The sequence below is a fragment of the Lepus europaeus genome, chromosome 17 (assembly GCF_033115175.1).
Source record: "Lepus europaeus isolate LE1 chromosome 17, mLepTim1.pri, whole genome shotgun sequence".
NCBI classification, from domain to species: Eukaryota; Metazoa; Chordata; class Mammalia; order Lagomorpha; family Leporidae; genus Lepus; species Lepus europaeus.
The window spans coordinates 12303139-12324194 of record NC_084843.1 but is presented as its reverse complement, the minus strand read 5'-3'; the positions used below and the strand labels follow the sequence as shown (position 1 = coordinate 12324194).

At 46.8% G+C, this 21056-nt stretch overlaps 1 protein-coding gene across 2 annotated transcripts in view; it reads right to left on the bottom strand.

Moving 5' to 3' along the window:
• Positions 1-16778: 16778 nt before the first annotated feature.
• Positions 16779-21056, bottom strand: part of RAB11FIP2 (RAB11 family interacting protein 2) — a 43027-nt gene continuing 38749 nt past the window's right edge. For both annotated transcript variants that reach the window (XM_062214163.1, XM_062214164.1), the window contains one exon: positions 16779-20946. In XM_062214163.1, the coding sequence (XP_062070147.1) occupies positions 20725-20946 (222 nt within the window). In that variant the 3' untranslated portion in view covers positions 16779-20724. The remainder of the gene's footprint in view (positions 20947-21056) is intronic.

Below are 21056 nucleotides of genomic sequence, written 5' to 3'. Positions count from 1 at the left end.
AGTCCAAATCTATGTGGCTGCATTCATGAAAATGACGTGAGATGGTCCTGCGCCTCCGCTCCTCTCAGTTGGTCAGTTGGAACCAGATTTCTGAGCGGGTGAGAGGTGTGGAGGGGGACAGCAGATGAGGACACAGAGCAGGAGAACTGGTCTACCTTCCGAATAACCCAAAGGTAAGCGGGAGCTGGCCCTTGGGTCACAGACAGACACAAACAACAGGCTTCTTCTCAGATGGGGTGAGTTGCCACGCCAGCCGAGGCTTGATGCTTCAGCCCGAGCTTGCTCCATCTTCTATGGGTACCGAAGACCTGGATTTTAAATATCGGTGACGGCCTCAAAGCACTTCCGTGTTCGGCATGGGCCAAGCACCACCTGCGTGAGGGCCTGCTTTGGCCCACGTGCTGCTACCTTGCAACCCCTTGTGGGTGTGTGTGTGTTCCAGGAATGGCTGGCACTGCAACACAGACTTGGATTCACCCTTCTCAGTTTCCAGGGCACTGCTGTCCCTGTGCCCGGCCCCCCTTTTGCTATTCCTTAATTACATGATTGACTCCCTTCCTGCCTCGTTCCCCGCGCCCCCTGCCCCTCCAGTGCACTGGGCCCTTTAGGAGCAGTCCTGGAAGGTACAGGCTCCTGTTCTGCATACAAATGCTGCTAATCTACATGCACGGTGTTGCTCCCTAGATGTTGGTCTGTTTCTTTCTTGGGGGGTGGGGGGACAGGGCTATACGTTTTTCAAGTCTTCTTGCTGTGCCTTGGCCTGTGACTACCCCTGCTGCAAAGCACTCATGGTCTGCCCAGGCCAGGCGAGGCCTTCCCACTCGCTCCAGCTCTTTCCAGGTCCACGATGAACAAACAGTACAGCAAGGGACATGTTTATCTTGGGCCCCAGCACCTGCTTGGGACAGACCACAAGAGGCAGGACTGCTGGGCCCTGCGGTACACGCAGCCTGCCGCCCAGCCTGACCAACAGCAGGGTCAGAAGGTGCCTGTGTTTCTACAACCCCGCAACACGAGGCATCGCCCAGCTGCCTGCTTCCTTGCAGCCTACTGCAAAGTGTGGTTTTATTGCTGTATGGATCCAACGAGTACTTCCAAGATTAACACAAGGAACTCACGAAAGACAAAACCTCATTGTGTCCATGCTCAGACCCGAAAGTAGGCAATTCCCCCCCACTACTACACACAAGAGGCAGGTGCAGAACCTCTCCCTTGGCAGGGTTGAGAACGAGAGCTTAGAGACCTCCCCCCTGCGGCAGGGAGGGAAGAGGAGGACGGCTTCTTCTCCGGTTATGGTCTGTTCATCCTAGTATCCTGATCTCCGGAATACGCTCTGCACTGGGAACCAGAAGACACACCACTGAGGGCTTTGTCAGTACCACTGACGCCTCTAACAATAGCCATAGGCTGTAGGGTCAACCGTTCCAGCTGCCTCTTCACGAAGGAAAAAGTCACCGTCTCAGTTCACGAGGACACAGAGAATGAGTGACCAGGACGCCTGGCTGGGTCGGAACCCTGGCGGCTGTCGTCTGTCACCGTGGATGCTCCTGGCAGATGTAATCCTCCAGTACTTACTTAAAAAATGTTCCCCCTAGAGCGGCAGGGAGCAATTAGCACGAATGATAAGTGAATTTGTCAGCATTAGCACAGCACAGGAACTCCCCCTCATCTGCACGGGGACGGAGACGCGCCTGCAGCACCGGCTGCCCGCGCCCAGGACGGCTGCTGGCTGGGTGCTGGCTTGTGCTTTCCCTTCGGACATTGCAACAATATTATGTGTAATTTAATATTTACTAAAATGTTGAAAATCCCTTTAATGGAATACACTCGCTGAAGAACGTCATAGGTTTAAGTAGCCTTCCGAGTCATTGATTTCTTTAAGAGGATCCAGCTGTAACTTGCCTTGAGCGTTGTAGGCATTCTTTAGGGGAGCTGATGGCTTTTTTGGTTTTGTTTTTTGTCAGTCTAGTTGAAAATGATCCTCAACCGTTCTATTTACCAGCGGGGGGAACTTGTTTAAACACATTCACAGTGCTGCTCCTGTTTTTATTGAATCTTAACTAATCCTTCGGTGTCCCTCGTTAAGATGGTTTAAATATAAACACAATCAAATTTGTTCTCTATGAGCTGATAAAGCCCTACAGTAATACAAAGCGCACCAAAATAGCACTCCCAGAATGCATTAGAAATGCAATGCTATTTACGTTTAAGGCAGGACGATAATAACACCTGAGATCAAAAGAAGAGTGAGGCAGGACCCTGTTCACCATCCAAACTAATTAAATTCAGAATCCTTGGCTGCGCGTTCCTCTGGACAGGGGAGGCCCCCCCCTTCACAGGCCTGGGGCTCAGGAACAAGCCCGGCTCTCTGTTGGGCAAATGTCCGTCGGCTGACTGTGAAACTGCAGGGGCTACAACAAACAACACCTCTTTCTTTCCAACCTGAGAGACACAGGACTGGCCGGCCACAGACAGAAAATCCTGGCCTTCTGCAAGATGACACTAAGCCAGGAGACAGGACCGCACGCTGCCACCTGCACTGTACACCAGGTGGAACTGGCTCTCTCCAGCAGGGGCCGCTGGGGCCAACTCAACATCCCCTAGCCATGCCGGGCCTGCCTCGGAGCCCACTGGGCGACGGAGACTTCCCAGAGGCCAGGCATCCTGAGGACGGCTGACTGCCTCCAAGCCACAGACGCTCAGGTCCCCATCCCAAACCAGCCAGGCAGCAGCAAGAGAGAAACCAAGTGTACCCACACTTTTGCTTGTTGGAGCTGAAAGGAAACCGATGGCTCTTTGCGGAAACAGAAAGCCATGAAAATCCAGGTTTGGTAACATGGGGGGGCGTGTGCATTCAGACGTACGTGTTGCACTATTCTACGTGGGCTTCTCTGGGGCGAGAACTAGCAACTGCATCGTTGCGGCAACCAGAGTAAGACGAGAGGCAAGTCTCTCTCCAAGTAACATGAACATTCATTCTATGGCTTAGACCCACGTTTGCAATCTGCCTTAGATTCACATTAAGCCATGTTGTTGTCAAAGCAGTCACTTGATCATACTTTTATTGTCACGATGGCATCTCCCTTCTGTTCGCCACCATGGCTTGGCGTCCCCTTTCTGGAACCTGTTGCTGGGGAGACAGCAATACCACACTTGGGCAACTATTTAACTCAGAAAACCATTCGTTAATGACCTTAATTGGCTGGAAAGAGAAATCCTTGTTAGTGTGTGCCTCCTATTCTGTTTCGGGTTTCAGAATTTCCGGATGTGTGACAAATATTACACAAACGATCACTTTGATTCGGGGATTCAGGCTCCGATCAAAGGCACCATCATCAAACACTTAGCAAGAGGTGATGAAACCAGGCCGGCTCTGTAGTGGAAAATGCAGATGCGCAGGCACGGGCGTCCAGGCGTGTTTGCGGAGTGGCTCGGCTGAGATTTAGATCAATGGGGAAGACACCTCGGTGCTGATGCACTGCAGGTGTCCCCCCACGCGCCAGGCTTTGATTTCCACACAGTTCTTTGATATGATCCTAGCCTTGGGTTCAGATCCAGTTAGATTGCTCAAAACGAAAACTACGAGAATTCTGAAAAACACAAAAACCTCCTCTCAATGTTTAAAAGGCATTTTCTACGCCGGCGCCGTGGCTCAACAGGCTAATCCTCCACCTTGCGGCGCCGGCACACCGGGTTCTAGTCCTGGTCGGGGTACCGATTCTGTCCCGGTTGCCCCTCTTCCAGGCCAGCTCTCTGCTGTGGCCCGGGAGTGCAGTGGAGGATGGCCCAAGTGCTTGGGCCCTGCACCCCATGGGAGACCAGGAGAAGCACCTGGCTCCTGCCATCGGATCAGCGCGGTGCGCTGGCCGCAGCGGCCATTGGGGGGTGAACCAATGGCAAAGGAAGACCTTTCTCTCTGTCTCTCTCACTCTCCACTCTGTCAAAAAAATAAATAAATAAAATAAAAATTAAAAAAAAATAAAAGGCATTTTCTAAAAAATACTGAGACAGAATATAAAACCTCAGGCCCCATATTTTGTAATTAGGGAGGCTCTGGAGATCACCAAACCTACCAGCTCCCCACCCTACTCCCTGATATTACACCATAAAGACACAGAAGCAAGCGAATTAACAACCTGATCAAATTATAAAGCTCATCGGTGAATCGGGGCTATAACTCTTTCTGGCCCTTGATCTCTCTCTAGTAATCTCTGCTTTTCAGATGTTGGAAATTTGGGGGAAAATAACCAGGGTCCAGAGAAGACGGCAGTGTGAATGCTACCTGGTTGCCAGTATCTGCGTCTCATACCAGCTGGTGGAAGTACCGATTACGGCCTGCCGTCCGTTGCAGACCCGTTCCAGCCCAGAGTGTGGCTGCCCCTTGGTTCACACAAAGTCCCAGTGTTCGGCAGCTTTCATTCTTCTCGGTGTTTTTTTAAGCTGTAGTCGCCAGAAGATTCCAATTTCAATGGATGGACCACAGGTCCAGGCTGGGACATCCAGGTAGGAGTCGATTTCTGAATTTATGCTTCCTTGCTTGAGTGGACCCAGGACCTAAACCATTCAACTGGCTTCAACAGTTGAGGGTTTGTTTGGGGAGCTGATGGAGGGTGCTGGGGTTCCAGTGGAGTGACAGGGAAGGTTTGGTATCAACTTTCGGAGTGAAAATGAACGAGTGAAAGCAAGGGTGAGGAGGGACAGGGCAACAGCACCGCTCCCTGGCCCGAGATGAAGTCAGACTCCGGGGAAGCAGAAAGAGGATCCGACCACAGCCGCCGGGGCACCCGGACTGGAATCTCTGGCTGGAAAGGCAGGGGCAGTCTCAGCCAGGCCCTCGTGAAAAGGCCATCAGCAATCCCATGACAGCTCACACTGGACACCTGGGCAGGCCACAGGCCCCGTCCTGGGGGAAGGAGGGCAGGAAAGGCCAACGACGCCGACAAGACACTCCTGACAGCCCCGGAGGGGGAAAAGGAACAGACCTGCCTCAAGAGGCCCAGGAAGCCTCTGCCAGGTGGCACCACTTCAGCTTAATGAGACAAAGGCTGGGGGGCGGGCAGAGACACCTGGGGAGCCAAGGCGGGGAGGGCTGGGGGCAAAGGTTGAGAAAAACAAGCCCCTGGGACCAGTGAGGGAGCACTCCCCCGGGACACAACACGGTGCAAAGAGGCAGGTCAGCAGCTCCCAGGAAGCGGATCTGGGGAGGCTGGGGGGCGGGGCCGGGAACCTCACCTGGCTAAGGAGGGACACAGCCACAGCAGGAGGGGGCGGGGGCACAGGGGCGTTCCCTGGAAAGTCGTTTTCCTCTTTTTCAAACAACTTGGCTATAAAGCATGTTTCTTGGCAAATGATTTTGTGAAAGCCAAACCAGGTTTCTCCCTTCCCCATTCCTTCACTTTTAAAATATCAAACACACAGAAGACCCAAAAATACACCCCAGGCCCATATACCCTTCACCTAGACTCACAAATTACCACTTTGCTCGGCTCCTCTTCGCTTTGTGGCTATGTACTTTTTTCCTGATCATTTGAATATAAATTGTAAACATCAAAACACTTCACTGTGAAACATTTTAACATGCCATTCCCAAGAATAAGGCTATTTCTATTCCATAACCATCAAGGTACCTAGGAAAATTAGCATCAATTTCATCATTCATATTCAGTATTCTCAATTGCTCCCCAAATGTTTCTTTCTAATCCAGAGTCTAACAATATTGTATAATGCGTTAATCCCTGTAGTCTGTTTTAATCTGAAACAATGCCTTGTTTACTGTTTGTTTTTCAGCACACTGATGTTTGTGAAGACAATTGGCTGGAATGCACCATTTCCTTGTGATTAAATTAAATACGGTCTCTGGCAAGAATGCTCACCTTCACAGTATATGTCTCACCTACCTACAGAAAAGTCCTCATTAGAGTGGAATTAAGTCTGTTTCTTTACAATTCACAGGTGGACGTCATGGTCCTGCCCCACCCCTCCCCCCAAGATTGACAAGGCACTGTGGTCACAACCAGATCATTAAAAGTTATTATAGACTGAACCCTGAGTTTGACGCTAAGTAAAATTCCAGGCAAAGAAAACAACCTGCTAAGGAAACCGAATTCTAGATCATAGATCGGTACAGGACATTTAAAATTGCTGGGCTGGATTCTACAGGGCATCAGGAGAAACCCTGGCAGTCACGCCAGGCACTACCTGCCAGGGGAGGGGCCTCGGTCTTCACGCAGAGCCTGGCTCCGGTGGGCCGGGCCCTACGGGTTCTGGATGCCAGATGTGCGCGTGGGAAGCCTGACAGTCGTGAAAGCAGAGAAGTTGCCTCCCCGTCCTGACCAGATGGTGAACCACCCACCCCTGCAGGGCAGTGGCTCACTAGAGGCTACATACATATTATTTTCCAAATATAGACCCAGAATTACATACAGAGAGAGCTGTAAAGCCTAAAGCCAGTTACCAATTAAACAAGTAGTCCTGAAGCTGACCGAAAGATGTCTCTTACCGATCCTCAACATGGCACGTGCATCGGATGAAAAATTGAACCAGATCAAAGGAGTCTGTGAAAAGATCGTCTCTCTCCTGGGCGAATCCCTAATCATTTTCTTCAGCAACAACCACCACCAGCCTCGCCTGGTTTGCCAGGAATGTTCCAGAAAATACATGCACTCATATTTTAATCTACAAATGACTAGAGCACTCACTATAGACTCTTTTGTTGCCTTTCCCTTCCCCTTTACTAATGTACCGTGGGTATCTGGACACAGGTCATGAGTTTTACCAAAAATTATTGACTAGTTGCTTATTTTCCTGTTTTTGTTGTTGCTGTTACCAACGATACGGCAAATATGAGTCTGTGTACACATCCCAGGACCTTGGTAAGACAAACCTCTGGAGTACACCTGCTGGAGCGCACGGGGTGTGCATGTAGGATATTAACAGACACCCCGTGAGCAGAATCGCACTCTGAAGAGCGGTCTCCCCGTGCACTGCAAATGATGCTCTGAGATCATCCAAGTCTCTTCCTTCTGGCAGGGCTGGGAGTGAACACAGCCGAGCGGGAACTGCAGCATCTCCTTTGCTGTTTTCTGATTTGCAAATACTGATGATGCTCCTTGGGGTTCCCCTGCCTTTTGGTCTGTATTTGCCGAATGCTGTGTCTCTTTCTTATGGCTCTAGGAGCTCTGGCTGAACACTCTTCCCTGTGTTGCCATCTGCCTTTGACTTTTTGTATCTTTTTTTTTTTTTAAATGTTGTGTTGTTAAATACATTTTTTTATCCTGTATAGAAGTGGGGTTTTGTGGCCGGCGCTATGGCTCACTAGCCTAATCCTCCACCTGTGGCGCCGGCACCCTGGGTTCTAGTCCCAGTTGGGGCACCAGTTCTGTCCCGGTTGCTCCTCTTCCAATCCAGCTCTCTGCTGTGGCCCAAGAAGGCAGTGGAGGATGGCTCAAATGCTTGGGCCCTGCACCCGCATGGGAGACCAGGAGGAAGCACCTGGCTCCTGGCTTCGGATCGGCGCAGCACGCCGGCCGTAGCGGCCATTTGGGGGGTGAACCAACAGAAGGAAGACCTTTCTCTCACTAACTCTGCCTGTCAAAAGAAAGAAAAGAAGTGGGGTTTTATGACTTCTCTGTCCTGAGACTGTTAGGCAACAAAACTGGACAAGAACTCCACGTTTTATCTGCCACTCAGCATATTCTAAAATGTAATCCCTCTAGAATCTCCTTTGGGGTCAGGGCCGAGGGAGGGATCTGAGTTTACAGACGGCATTCAGCTGTCTGGAGCCATCTTTACTCACTGATCTCTTGTTTTTCAGGTTTTCCACGTAACTGTGTTTCATGCTGCAAAGGTAATTATTCCCAAGGAAAAGACTACATGAGGCATCGTTAGCTCTGTGTGTGGAAGTCTTTCAGTTAGTGTTGTTCAGTTCAGAGCCATAGAAAATACCCATTTCATATACAACTCTAATCCATTCAGCAACCCCATCTTTTTTTTTTTTTTCAAACCAAAGATCTTGTGTATATGTTGATGAAAATTTCTTAAATTTACTTTCATTTCTAAATGATGTGGTTGTAATTCCAAGTAGAGAATGATATTGCATTCCCTGCATTGTGAAAAAGAATCACAATAGTCAATTTACATTACTTAAATTATTCAGGAAGTGCCTCTGTAGTGAAGGTAGTGCACTGTTTTGTCAATCTTGCTTAGAAATATATCCCAGGTTTCAACAACATTTTTTGTGAACTCTGCTCAGAGGTTACCTGGGAGAGTCACGGACAGACTGCATGTAAGTTCTCTGTTAGGTTTTTGGGCCATCATGGCTAACTCATTGTCCAGATCATCACTGGGGAGGCGACCTGTGGATCCCTCCCCACAAGAAGGTAAGCTTCAAGTTTCATCCACCTTTGCTGATATTATTAAACCAAGAGTACTTAGCTGGTTTGAGTGCATCTTAAAAGATTCAAAAGCAAGGACTTCACCGACCCTGGGCAGGCATCACTAATCAATCACGGCGCCCCTTCTTTGTCCACCTTGTTTCTGAATCACTAGCGTTGAGAGCAGTGCTTTGCACAGAGCAGGTTTCCATATGTGCTTGTTGAGTGGAAGGACGGAAGGATACATGTTGGGTCGATGGAGGCTGGGCGGGGGGCCCAAATGAAGCCGCATCCACTTCTACAACACAGCAGCAACTGCCGACTGAGCCACTAAGACCCGATGAAGTCTACATACTATGCCACCGCACTCAGGTCTTATCCTAGATTCATTCTTCCTGACTTTTCAGTGGAAAACACATATATTAAATAAAGCAGAAAAGTCTGTCTTGCTTTAGGTTCTCATCAAAACCATATACAAATATGCACACTGAGAGGGAGAGAAAAAGAGAATAGGCTCTCATCCACTGGTTCACTCCCCACAGATCCACAGCAGCCGTGGGCCAAAGCTGGGAGACAGGAACACAAACCAGGGCTCCCACACAGGATTCAACTCCTTGAGCCACCACCACTGCCTCCCAGGGTCTGCGTTAGCAGGAAGCTGGGGTCAGAGTCAGAGCCAAGTACTGAACCCAGGGACTCTGCTAAGGGACGGGGGCCTCGTAACAGGCATTCGTGAGCGCTAAGCCAAAGCCCCACTCCCTGGCCCCGATATATGCATTTCTGCATTGTGATGGCGTTGAGAAGGCTTGATGTGTAGGTTCTCTACCACTCCTGAACAAAAGTGGGCCAACACACTCCCTCTTTCAGTTAGGGACCCCTCAAGGCTTCCTTCTTTCTTATTAATCACAAGGGGAACCCCTCCCTTCATCAAGGACAACGTGTCTCACAGTAACCGTGGCTGCAGGGCAGGTAATTGAAATCTTAGCATGCTGCCATCCGAATGACATACAACCAAAGGGCAGAACCTCCTTTTGCAGGGTCACAGACCCAGCCCTTTCTCGAGCGTGCATCTACGGGGCCTCCATGTGGCGTGTGACCCGAAGCAGGAAGCAGGCAAAGGTAAGCAGAGGATCCCTTCCGGCCAGGGCACAGACAAGCACACAAGTAGCTCCTGGAGGTCAGGACAAGCCCTTGCTCCAAACAGGAGTGGAGGCGCTGACGAAGCCTGCTTATCCAATTGTGGCAGACCGCCTGTGGATTGAATGAGCACTCCTTCCCGCTGGTTCCCAGTTCACTTTGACAAGGTTTCTGCGGCATTCATTTGTCCCCCAGATTCAACTCCCACTGCCTGCCCAAAACCCTGGTTTCATTCATTGAAGAGGAGGGTCCCTCTTAAGGTGACATCGGTGTTTTATCAGATTTCCTGAACAACTCCATGGATTGTAAGACAACTCGACAGATACTTACTGAGTGCCAACAATTTAGCAGGCACTACCTTAGCTATCTGTGCCAGGGCTACAATGACCAGAAGCTTAAAACTCTTCTCCAGTAACTCTGGGTATGTTTATAAAATAACTATTAGACCCAGAAACGGGAACAAACCAAGGCACACGGAGAGTCGGCAGAGATTAGACAGGTGCTCTGCGTACAGTGGGAAGGGCAGGACTGGCAGCAAAGCCAGACAAAACAACGTGCTCAGAGGGTGCCCCGTCCCACAACCCACTGGAGGTGATGGACAAAAACAGGCGGAACGAGACACGATGATATAAATGAGTCAGGACACAGGGAAGTACGGACATGAGCCGACTAAAGGTAGGAGAGTAGACGACGTCATTTAGTCACTCTGGAAAGCCAATGCAAACTCAAAAGCAGCTCAGGCAAGGCCTGTTCAGGGCTCCACCTGCTCGGCAAACAGAAGGAGCGAGGCATGTGGACAACTGAAGGGCATTTACAAACCCGCCGGCCCTCGGTGGGTCAGGAGAACGGACAGTCTGCAGATACTTTAGGTGCATAAGAATAAAGTGACAGAGTCTGTAATAAGGCTGGAAGGGTGAGGATCAGACAAAAGGCTGAGCTAATACACTACTCTCTTAATGTAATATGCATCTGGAACAGCCAGGCACACACTGCAGTATGGGTGGAACACTACTGTTGTTTCTGGACAGGTCTGGACAAGGAGATGTGCTTTGAGGGATGCCCGTGGAGTGGGGTCACTCTGCTATTATTGTGAGAGCACAAGTAACAGGCACTAAAGAATTTTAATTGGATTTTAATTCCAAGGGGGTCTGGTGTGGGAGCTCCTGGCGAAGGAGTGAGTACTACACGTGGCAGACATCGCCTTGGTGCGCGGGAAGCAATGCCGTGCCTTGCAAACACCATTCTGGCACATTCTTCCAGGAGGCATCATTACAAGCCACAGCTCATCCAATGGGGTAACCTCAAAGTAACCAGCCTACCAGGTGTAGGGCAGGGCACTCACAGCTGGAAGGCAGCTGGGTCTACACATAGCCAAGTGAGTGACTTAGGAAATTGCAATTTTCCACCTTTCACGACATTTGTTGCTGCTCAACCAATCCAGAGGAAAGAAAAACACAACTTCGGTACCCTTCAAGGCCATGCACACAGCTCACCATATCCAAGGCTACAAATGACACCCAGTGCTCCCCCAAACACCTGCCTTCCAAGATGACCCAGACACCCAAGCTGTCCCCAGGTCACAGCCTCCCTCCTTGGCCTGCTTTACAAAAGCAAACAATAGTTCCCACACACCTGCTACTACTACTCTGCCATGGCTTCCCCCACTTAATGAAGAGCGCTTGGAAGCACAATTCTAATTAGCATTAATTCCCATTGTACTTAAAATCTTCTCACTTGAAGTGAAAATGACATCTTAATGCCTTCTCAGCACAGCTACTTGACCAGAATAAGGCAGCTCCATTTTTGGAAAGACTGACTGCTCCATTTCAGACATTTTCCCCCTAAATTAAAATCCATGGGCTGTCTTCATCGCAACTCTTCCTGAATATTTCATGTGTTTTGTGCTTTATTTGCTGTATGTATCTTCACAGCGTGCATGTTATTCAAATATTCCTAACAGATGGTCTCAAGTGCCACATATTCTATAGCATTAAGTGAATAGCTTGGTAAACATATGAGCCAAGGATTAAAATATTTTACAACTTATAAATCATGAAAGATGTTCAATAACAGTATATTAATAAAAAAAAAAACCCTTTAAGTGTAAACATAAAAACATTAAATGCTACTACCTTATCAGTCAACTGTTTATAACACATCAATTTTTATTTAAAAGAGGGGTTTTTCCTGTGTGGGCTCCGGTATTCTACCCTAGGCTCATCTGAGGGCGACAAGTGTCCCAGAGAGCCAGGCCTACTGTTTCTTCTCCTGCCACCTCCCATGGCCTTCTCTGCCATTGCCTCCTTTAGTAAGCCCTTCCTCCCTAATAGGAAAGGAAAGGAAACTCACAAGCCAAGTTTGCTGCTCTTTTATCTTTAGGCAAAATTTCCAAGTTTCAAACTACAAGTTCAAAGTAAGAATTCCAAATTCGTTGTGCTTTTAATGGCCTGTGCTCCCTAGGTCCGCCCCTAAATTGCTTTCACTGAGAGCATGCGCGATGACCCCACCACCAAGAAGAACCTGAAACATGGCCCCTCCCCCAGTGTTCAGACGTCCCTGAACCCATCTCAAATAGCTAACGTTCCAGACACTTCACTCATGATTAAAAACTAATGAAATACTCTCCCCTATTGGATGCTCCTACACTATCCTTATGTTAATCTAATCTATGGCCTTTCTCTGACCATTCAGTGTTCTTAATGTCTGATGTAAGAACTAACAAGATTTTACAATTTCACTTGGGGCCAGTGTTGTGGTGTAGCAGGTAAAGCTGCCACCTGCGATGTCCGCATACCCTAAGGGTGTCAGTTCGAGTCCCAGCTGCTCCACTTCCAAACCAGCTCCCTGCTAATGTGCCTGGGAAAGCCGCAGAGGATGGTCCAGGCACTTGAGCCCCTGCCACCTACATGGAAGACCTGGAAGAAGCTCCTGGCTCCAGGCTTTGGCGGGGCACAGCCCTGGCCGTTGCAGCCATCTGTGGAGTGAACCAGTGGATGGAAGACCTTGTTCTAACTCTCACTTTCAAATAGGTAAATCTTTTTTTTAAAGGTTTATTTAATTTTTTTAAGTCAGAGTTAGAGACAGAGATCTTCCCAGAGATATTTCCCAAATGGTTGCAACAGCCAGGCCTGGGCCAGGTCAAAGCCAGGAGCCAGGAGCTTCATCTGGGCCTCCCACATGGGTCCAGGGGCCCAAGCACCTGGGCCATCTTCTGCTGCTTTAGCAGGCATATTAGTAGGTTGCTGGATCAGAAGTAGAGCAGCTGGGACTCGAACCAGCGCTCATACAGGATGCCTGTGTGGCAGGCAGCAGCTTAACTCACCAGGCCACAATGCTGGTCTCATAAACAAATCTTACAAAAAATAAAAATAAAAACTCACTTCTTTCTCTAGAAATGAGATCTTGACCCCGTTCTGACGACAAAAGGAACATGCGTTTTCCAAGAACAGGTGATTTGACAAAATGATCACTGCCATGGCAGAAAAAGAAAAACACGTGTCAAGTACAACTTCTCCTGTGAATCACAACTCGGCTTCCTGCGGTAGCTCACGGTCCACGCCACAATCTCGGGCACACGCTCACAACTGCTTTCTACCACATTCCTTGTGGGGCTGCTTTCTCCACTTCCGTTCCTACTCTGTAAACGTCTTCTACCACAGGGAAGGCTTCCTCAGGGCCGGGACAGTTGCCCTTCCTAACCCACCTTGGCAAAGCCAAATCCCAACAGAATGAGAGACACCCGGGTAGCTCGACACTAGTGCCCAGGGTCTATTCCTCTCCTCCTCGATCACCAGATCAAATCTTACTGCACAAACAAAAAAACGGATCGATAAGCAACAGCATTATCAGGAAGCTACTCCGCAGAAGGCACTGTGCGTCTCTCAGGAACATTCAACCTGGATGAACTGTCATATGGGAAATTTTTCTTTAAAATACATTCTTTTCTTAAAGAAAAAAAAAAAACTGAACAAAAAGAAAACATATCTAAACGACTTCCATATTGGCAAGGAGGCTTACAATAAGCTAACAAAAGAGGATTCTTTATACTACACCAAGCTGAAGGAATAACATAGTTGGGGGGCAGTCTTTATCTCGATGGTTCTAAAATGTGAATCTGCTTTAGAACCACCGGGGAGGCCTGTTTGGCCCTAGCAGCCCGGGTCTGGGCATCCAAATTCTTAGCAGCTCCCAGCGGCACTGAAGGTTGCAGCTCTGCAGACAAAACTTTAAGAGCCAGCCCTCTAGACCATCCTCCTTTCCTGAACTGGCTGTGTGGAGAAAGCACAGTAGAGTTTTAAGTGGCTGGCGGATAAAACCGAACTAGAGAATCAATGGCCATTGTATTTTAATGGAAATATGTATTCTATACCCTGAAGATCACAAGAGAAACATGCACTTGACCTTACTGAAAACCGGCAGGCACCATATGTGGTTTGATCTTAACACAGCACAATGGTACATGAATTGATTCTGGAGACATTAATGGTTTTTTTATTTTGTTTTGTTTTGTTTTTGACAGGCAGAGTGGATAGTGAGAGAGAAAGGTCTCCCTTTTTGCCATCGGTTCACTCTCCAATGGCCGCTGCGGCCGGCGCATCTCGCTGATCCGAAGCCAGGAGCCAGGCGCTTCTCCTGGTCTCCCATAGGGGTGCAGGGCCCAAGCACTTGGGCCATCCTCCACTGCCTTCCCGGGCCATAGCAGAGAGCTGGCCTGGAAGAGGGGCAACCGGGATAGAATCCGGCGCCCTAACCGGGACTAGAACCCGGTGTGCCAGCGCTCTGCCTGTTAAGCCACGGCGCCGGCCAGACATTAATGGTTTTTATACGATGTTTTCCAACAGGGCAAAACTGTCACAAAGAAGATACTGGAAAGTTCCCAACCACCACAAAGGGAGTTTGCATCAGATCCCGGGAGAACGTTCTGAAATGCTCTAACCCAGAACAGCAGCCCTCGGGGAACGCACTGGTTTCCCCCGAGAGGCACTGCCCAGTCAGGCTCAGGGACAAGCATGCTAGAGAAGTTGTTTTTTGCATGAAAACTTGTGATTGCTGCGGCGGCAGGAACATACGCCATGAGACCTGTCCTTTTAACAGATGTGCCAGTGCCTAGCACAGCGCCGCTGACTGCGGGTGTGACGTGGTGCGGCGGGTCTCCTGACCCTCACGTCCTGTCTTACGGTCACAAGCCCCCCACCTGGCCCTCGCCAACCCGGTTTCTGATTACACACAAAATCATGTGTGGGGCAGCAGAACCACCACCCTGCTCTGAATTGTTCTTTCCGCGACAATGCTCACGAGGACCACGGCTGATGCTTCATCAGAAACCTCGACTCTCAGTGGAAGATGGAAAACTGGTGGCTCTCACGTTTGGGTTGTTAAAAAAAAAATCTGCCAACATTTGGAACTCATATTTCACACAGCAATCTATTATTTTCAGTTTTCTGGAAAGATTGGGTTTAGCAATTCCGCCCCGGCATTCGTTACCCCAGACCTGCCCTGCGATCCAGTGCCTACCCGGCTCAGGTCTGAGCTGGCGAAATCCCACACCGCAGCTGGCAGCACAAATGGGAATTTGCTGGGAACTGCACAGCACGGGCAGAACCACACGTCGCTGTCACCCGCCGGAGCCTACCAGAATGCTGGAGCAGCAATCATCTTGAGTCTGTTCTATTTTGTTTTAAAAATTTATGGAAATGCAGAGAGAGAGAGAGAGAGAAATCTTCCATCTGCTGGTTTACTCCCCAAATGGTCACAACAGCCAGGGCTGGATCAGGCTGAAACCAGGAGCCAGGAGTTCCATCCGGGTCTCTCCCCCGAGTGGCAGGGCTCTAAGTACTTGCACCAACAGTGCTGCTTCCCAGGTACATCAGCAGGAAGCAGGATCAGAAGTGGAGTGGCCAGGACCCCAACTCCGATATGGGCTGCAGGTGCCCCAGCAGTCGTCTAACCCACTATGCTACAATGCCTGCCCCTGTCCTAATTTACTTTAAAAACTCAACTGCAAACTTGGGTATTAACATCAATAAGTCAGACCATGAATTACATTTGAGCGCACAGACCATACCTGAAAGTCCTGACAAAGAAATTTGATTTCATGCTTCTCAGAATCAAGTTGGCTTTTTAGTATGCCCAGCAAATGACAAAGCCACTGAACACTGAGGGATCAAACTTTAGGGTGCATGGAGTATAGGAACAAATTAAGCACTTCCAGTTCATGTAATTACCAGTAAATAAAAATACTGCCCATAAATATTGCTTCCAATCATCAAAAATTTGAAAGTATTAACTTATGTGATCATGCAAAATTATTCAAGGAAAAACATAAAATGTTGGGAATTCATATCACAGAATCAAAAATTTGTTACAGGCACTATGGCCTACATGAAAAATGGTTGCTGTCACAGAATATAGCTGTGTACTCCCAAATTATCCCAAGTATCTTTGTCTCCAGAGACGGAGGAGGAGGATCCAGAGGGGCTACGTGGGAAGTGGTGGGGCGGGTTATACAGGCCTCCGAGAAGTCCTGTTCACCCCGACCGCACGGGGATCACATCTCACGACCTGAACAACTCAACCACCCAGCACGCTGCCAGGTGCGCTCTCCATGGATGTGCGTGCACACAGGGGAGACCCACGTTCCCCTCCGCTGCCGTCTCACGTGGACAGGTGTGTATCCACTCAGGCTTCCACCGAGGGGACTGGAGGTGGTGATCGACTGGTGGCTTCTGCCAAGCCAGGGGACAGAAAGCGATGAGAAACCCTCACTGTGGCTCTTTCAAGCACCACACATCATTTTCCTGTCTTCAGATTTCCTGGGAGACCTGGACATTCCTTACTTTACAGGGCTGTTGTGAGGAAGAAATGAAAAGAAAGGAAAAAAAAAAAAAAAAGGCAGAAACAGAGCCTGGGCCTGCATGTAAACATTCTGACGTCACCGGCCACCAATCCCCGCCCCGTGGGGACACATCTTCCAGGCAGAGAGCACGCAGTGCCAGGGCTCTTCTGTATGGCTGCTCGCACAGAGGTGTGTGGGGCATTGCCAGGAGAGGAAGGGGTTCTGTTCTGAAGAGGAAGCCCCCGCTCCACACGCCTGCGACTCACACGCAAGAAGCCTGGAGCTCACATCTCGTGGTCGGTGGCAACACAGCCACCCAGTGCACTGCCCCACGCACACTCTGCATGTACTAACACACCACCTGCGAGGCGTTCTAAGGATTTATTAAAAGACAAGTAGAACACATTATAACACTAATTTTTCTGCAATAAGAAATGCTGACAGCAGAATTAAGCTTGAACACTTTAATCAACTATAATAAATCAACAATCATATATTATATAAAATCCTGATTCATGCATCAGAATACATAAATTATGCAACTGTCACATTTACAAGTATGCGTACATACTTTTGAGTTTGTACCTGCAAAAACTGTACACAAGTTACTAGAGCATTTACTCAGGAAGTGTAATACTCTTCAGTTATAAATAATGCTTGTATCTTTCAAATACCTACTACATATATACATTCCTAGATCTGCAGCATTTTTTTGTACCTCAAAATACAACCCAAATGAAAGCTTCAAAGATGAATGTGTCCAAATGAATCATTTGTTGCAGACTTCAATTCCATTGTAAGAGTAGATTTCTTGATAAAGAAAATAAATTAAATAAAATGTCAACTCTAGTTTAATGCTTGAAGAGCTTCTTCGCTTCTTATTAAATACATCAGAAAACCCTTCATATGCAGATTAATTAGTTAAGGTGCTACCTATTGCATATTAAATACTCCCAATGATTGCATCTGCATTATTAGTTACACATCTGTGAAAATGGGACTTTCCATGTGTGCTGACAGACCCTCACGTCGGCCACCATGAACCAGCAGCATCTCTCTCGCTTCAAAGAGGCCAAGTGAACGCGCATGCTTTATACTTCACTTGCACACACACAAGCGACACCTACCACATCTCTAAGACATGTGAGTACATGAACATCAACGAAGTTTCAGCCTGACTTAGGAATCCAAGGTAGGCTGCTGCTTCTAACAACTACAGAAGAGAATAAAAGCTCTGGTGTGACAATTACTGTAGATACATTAAACAGCAGTTCTTATTATTTAATTTTTATCTTTAGATTCTCCTCGTTAAAGAATAAGCACCCTCCAGGGGTGGTAGGCAAGGGGCGTGGGGGGGGGGGGGTGATGGGAGGACATGAAGAAAGCAAGCCTATCACTAATGAGCTTAGTTTTACTCAGGTCTCCCTCATGAAACCCTTTTAAATACAAGGCAACATTTTCACAGCTGGAAAATCACAACTAAAGATTCACTGCAGAAAGCAAGAGATGCAGTTATGTATAATCTATAGGTAATATACATTAATGGGAGTTATGTATAATCTATGTGTAATATACATTAGTGGGAGTTATGTATAGTCTATGGGTAATATACATCAATGGGAGGATGGCAAAACCAGGCTTAATGCGAACACACCAGCAGAAAGCCATATTTACAGCATTCCTCATCCACGTGCTGCACATTTTTTATATACAATGCCGAGATAGGACCCTGGTATTCAATAAATGGAATTTGCAGCCTAAGTAGTAGGATGGCACTTTTAACACTTTCAAAGCTAAATTTTAGATCTAGGGGTGGTGGTGGTGGTGGGGGGGATAACTGGTTGTTAAGCAATACTGTTTTTAAAATAATAGCTTAATAATGTAACATAAGTAGGCTAGGTTAAGATAGGCTTGTGAGAAATACCAATACTGTGATTTAAAGAAATACTCCTATGATGAAAATGTTTTGGAGCATGCATTTTTTCAGCCATCAGAGCAAATGTGAAATCTATTTTCCTAAGACTCTTGTGCTGGGTACTATTTACCTAGCACATGTTTTTCTACTTCCAACATTTCTCATAGCAAAGATGGATATGTTACTTGGGAACTCATTTTTAGTTTACTTTTTGTTTTTAGTTCATTATATAGACTATGAAAACAGGTAATAAGTATATTTTAGGTCATGAATGAAAATTCATAAATACTAGAACAAAACATTTTTAGGCAGTGATGGATATAGATCTGACCTTAAATACAATTCTTTTCTCAGATTTAAGGATAAAAACACTGATTCAGAATAATCAAATCACTCATGTACGGGTGAGTCTAATCCTTAATGGTTTTTCGATAGGCAAACAATTTCTTCTCAAATATGAATTTTAAAAAAGCAGTACTTGAACAATACGTTTTAATGAGCTCTATTCATGTAAAATATATCCCCTGTACAAAACTGGTATCTTGGTTGATTCTACAAAGAGCAAATTTAGCCAAAGCATATTAGAATATCTGTAGATATCTGACATAATACTGAAAAAACATGGAATTTGGTTTTATAAAAAGTATAAGAGCTTCAGTAATACTATCAGAAAAAAAACAAATGCTAAGAATTTGAAACATTTAAAATAAACGCTAACTTAAAATGGTACCATGTTAAAAAATAACACTTACCAAGACCTCAAATGGGGAAATAAAATTCTGTACCAGATTTTGAAGCTTATTATAGAACTTTAGTTATAAGTGGAGGGGAAACTTGATATAAGCTACTTTTCCTTCTCCATTTCTTAATTTTAGAAAAGCACTTCATTTTTGCTACTCAGAGAAATTTTTCATAATTTCAAAATGCACATTCTCATAGGGAAACTAAAAAAACTCAAATACAAACAAGAAGAGATTTTAGTTTACAAATATAAGCCTAGCTAACTAGTCTGATTTTTAAAATTTAAAGTAAGCAAAACTATCATAGCGCTTTTTATTTAACTTTCAATGAACTCAACAAAGATAAACACCAGAAAATGCAGTTTTGTAAAGGACTGGGGGATACAGAAGTCTCCATCTATATAGAGATTCAGTTTTCATTTTAAATTTGGAGACACAGATACACTCAGTGTTTCACGGTAAGTACTTTAGATTTTTAAAGCTGCAAAATAAGAATAGCAATATTCTCAATACCACTGTTTTTTCAATTTATATTTCAGAATAATTTTGTACAAATATATAACAGGCTTGCGGACTCAAATCATATAATTTGGTGATGAATCAATTCTTTGGGGGTGGATGTAACGTGCAATGCCAGGCTAGTACAGATCTGCTCCAAAAACTCATTCCTCCTTTAGTAAATCTTGTTTTGGTTCAAGACCCAAAAGCAACCATCTGTTCTATTATTTATGTAACCTGAGACCAAGCCTAATCTTCAGGGCTAGAATTTGCCCGTTGCTTTGCATTATCAGGCACCAGACCATCATCTATTTTTCCCCCCAAGATTATTTTCAGATATAACTTCATATTGTTTTGATAGTGATTTAAAGGCATGCAAAACTGCAACAAAACAAGTTGCATTAGCTTATCTTCTGCTTATACCTTACACAAAACTCAAATGTGAAGATAATTCAAAGAAATTGCTGTGAAGTTAATGAAGTTTCCTAAAATTTGTCATTCTTTAAAAAGCGATTTTAGATCATTTGCAGAAAGTGAAAACTGGATGCTGGTGTAGGAACCAGCAGCTCATCTTGAAACCCAGGCTCACACAGTCGAGAACTGGAGGCAGAGTCTCCGTAGCAAACAGGAATGACAATGACTTGTCTTGCATGGATGGAGCATACGCTTTTTCCAGCTATGAAATTGGTATCCTAACCTTAGAGGCAACCAGTTGTTTTTAAATGTTCTAAAAACACATGTGTACATGAGGTATATGCATAATTTTATATACAAAGATACATGAGTGTATATTCATGTAAATCTATGCATATAAAATATGTACTGATTTTTAGTAGTGTCGTATGAGCAGTGTTCCTGAAGCTGAATGTCTGTAAATTGACTTGAGAAACCAACCACAGTATCAGTCCTGCTGCATGAGAAATCTGTTCCTGAGGAATAACTCCTGTACTCCTGAAGCGTTTCTGGGCCCGTGGCACAGGAGCGGGCTGGCCTAGCACCTAAGAGAATCCTAAGGAACTGCGTACTCGCTGAGCATCGGGTCCACTTCTACACTGATTCTAAATGATTCCGCTCCCTTCAAAGGTCACTGTTGAGAGGCCCTGCTAATATGTACAGGTGACACAGTGTCCACAACGAAGGTGAGTGTGTAATGAGACTGGTGGTGCAGTTTCTTTAAGCAACAGTCTCCTTTCCTTCCCTCCTCCTCCTCTCCCTCTCTTCCCAACGCTAAGTGAACTTGCCGGCCTTCCGGGACGGCTCGTAGGGCACTCTGAGGATGCTGGGAGTCTCCTCCATCACCCGCACCAGGAGGTTGTCGATGTAGTCCTCCAGCTCCCGGATGTGCGAGTCCTTCCTCCTCAGCAGCTCCTTGTGCTTCAGCAGCTCCTGCAGGATCTCCTCGTAGGTCAGACCCCGGTACCCCGCAGAGCCGTCAAAGGGGTTGCTGTCCTGGAACAGAAGAGCCGTCACTTCAGTGGGAGTACCACCAGGGATGAAGCACTAGCACCTATCTTGAACTTCAACTGCTGGTACTTCAAACCTTGGCCAAGTTTCCTCCA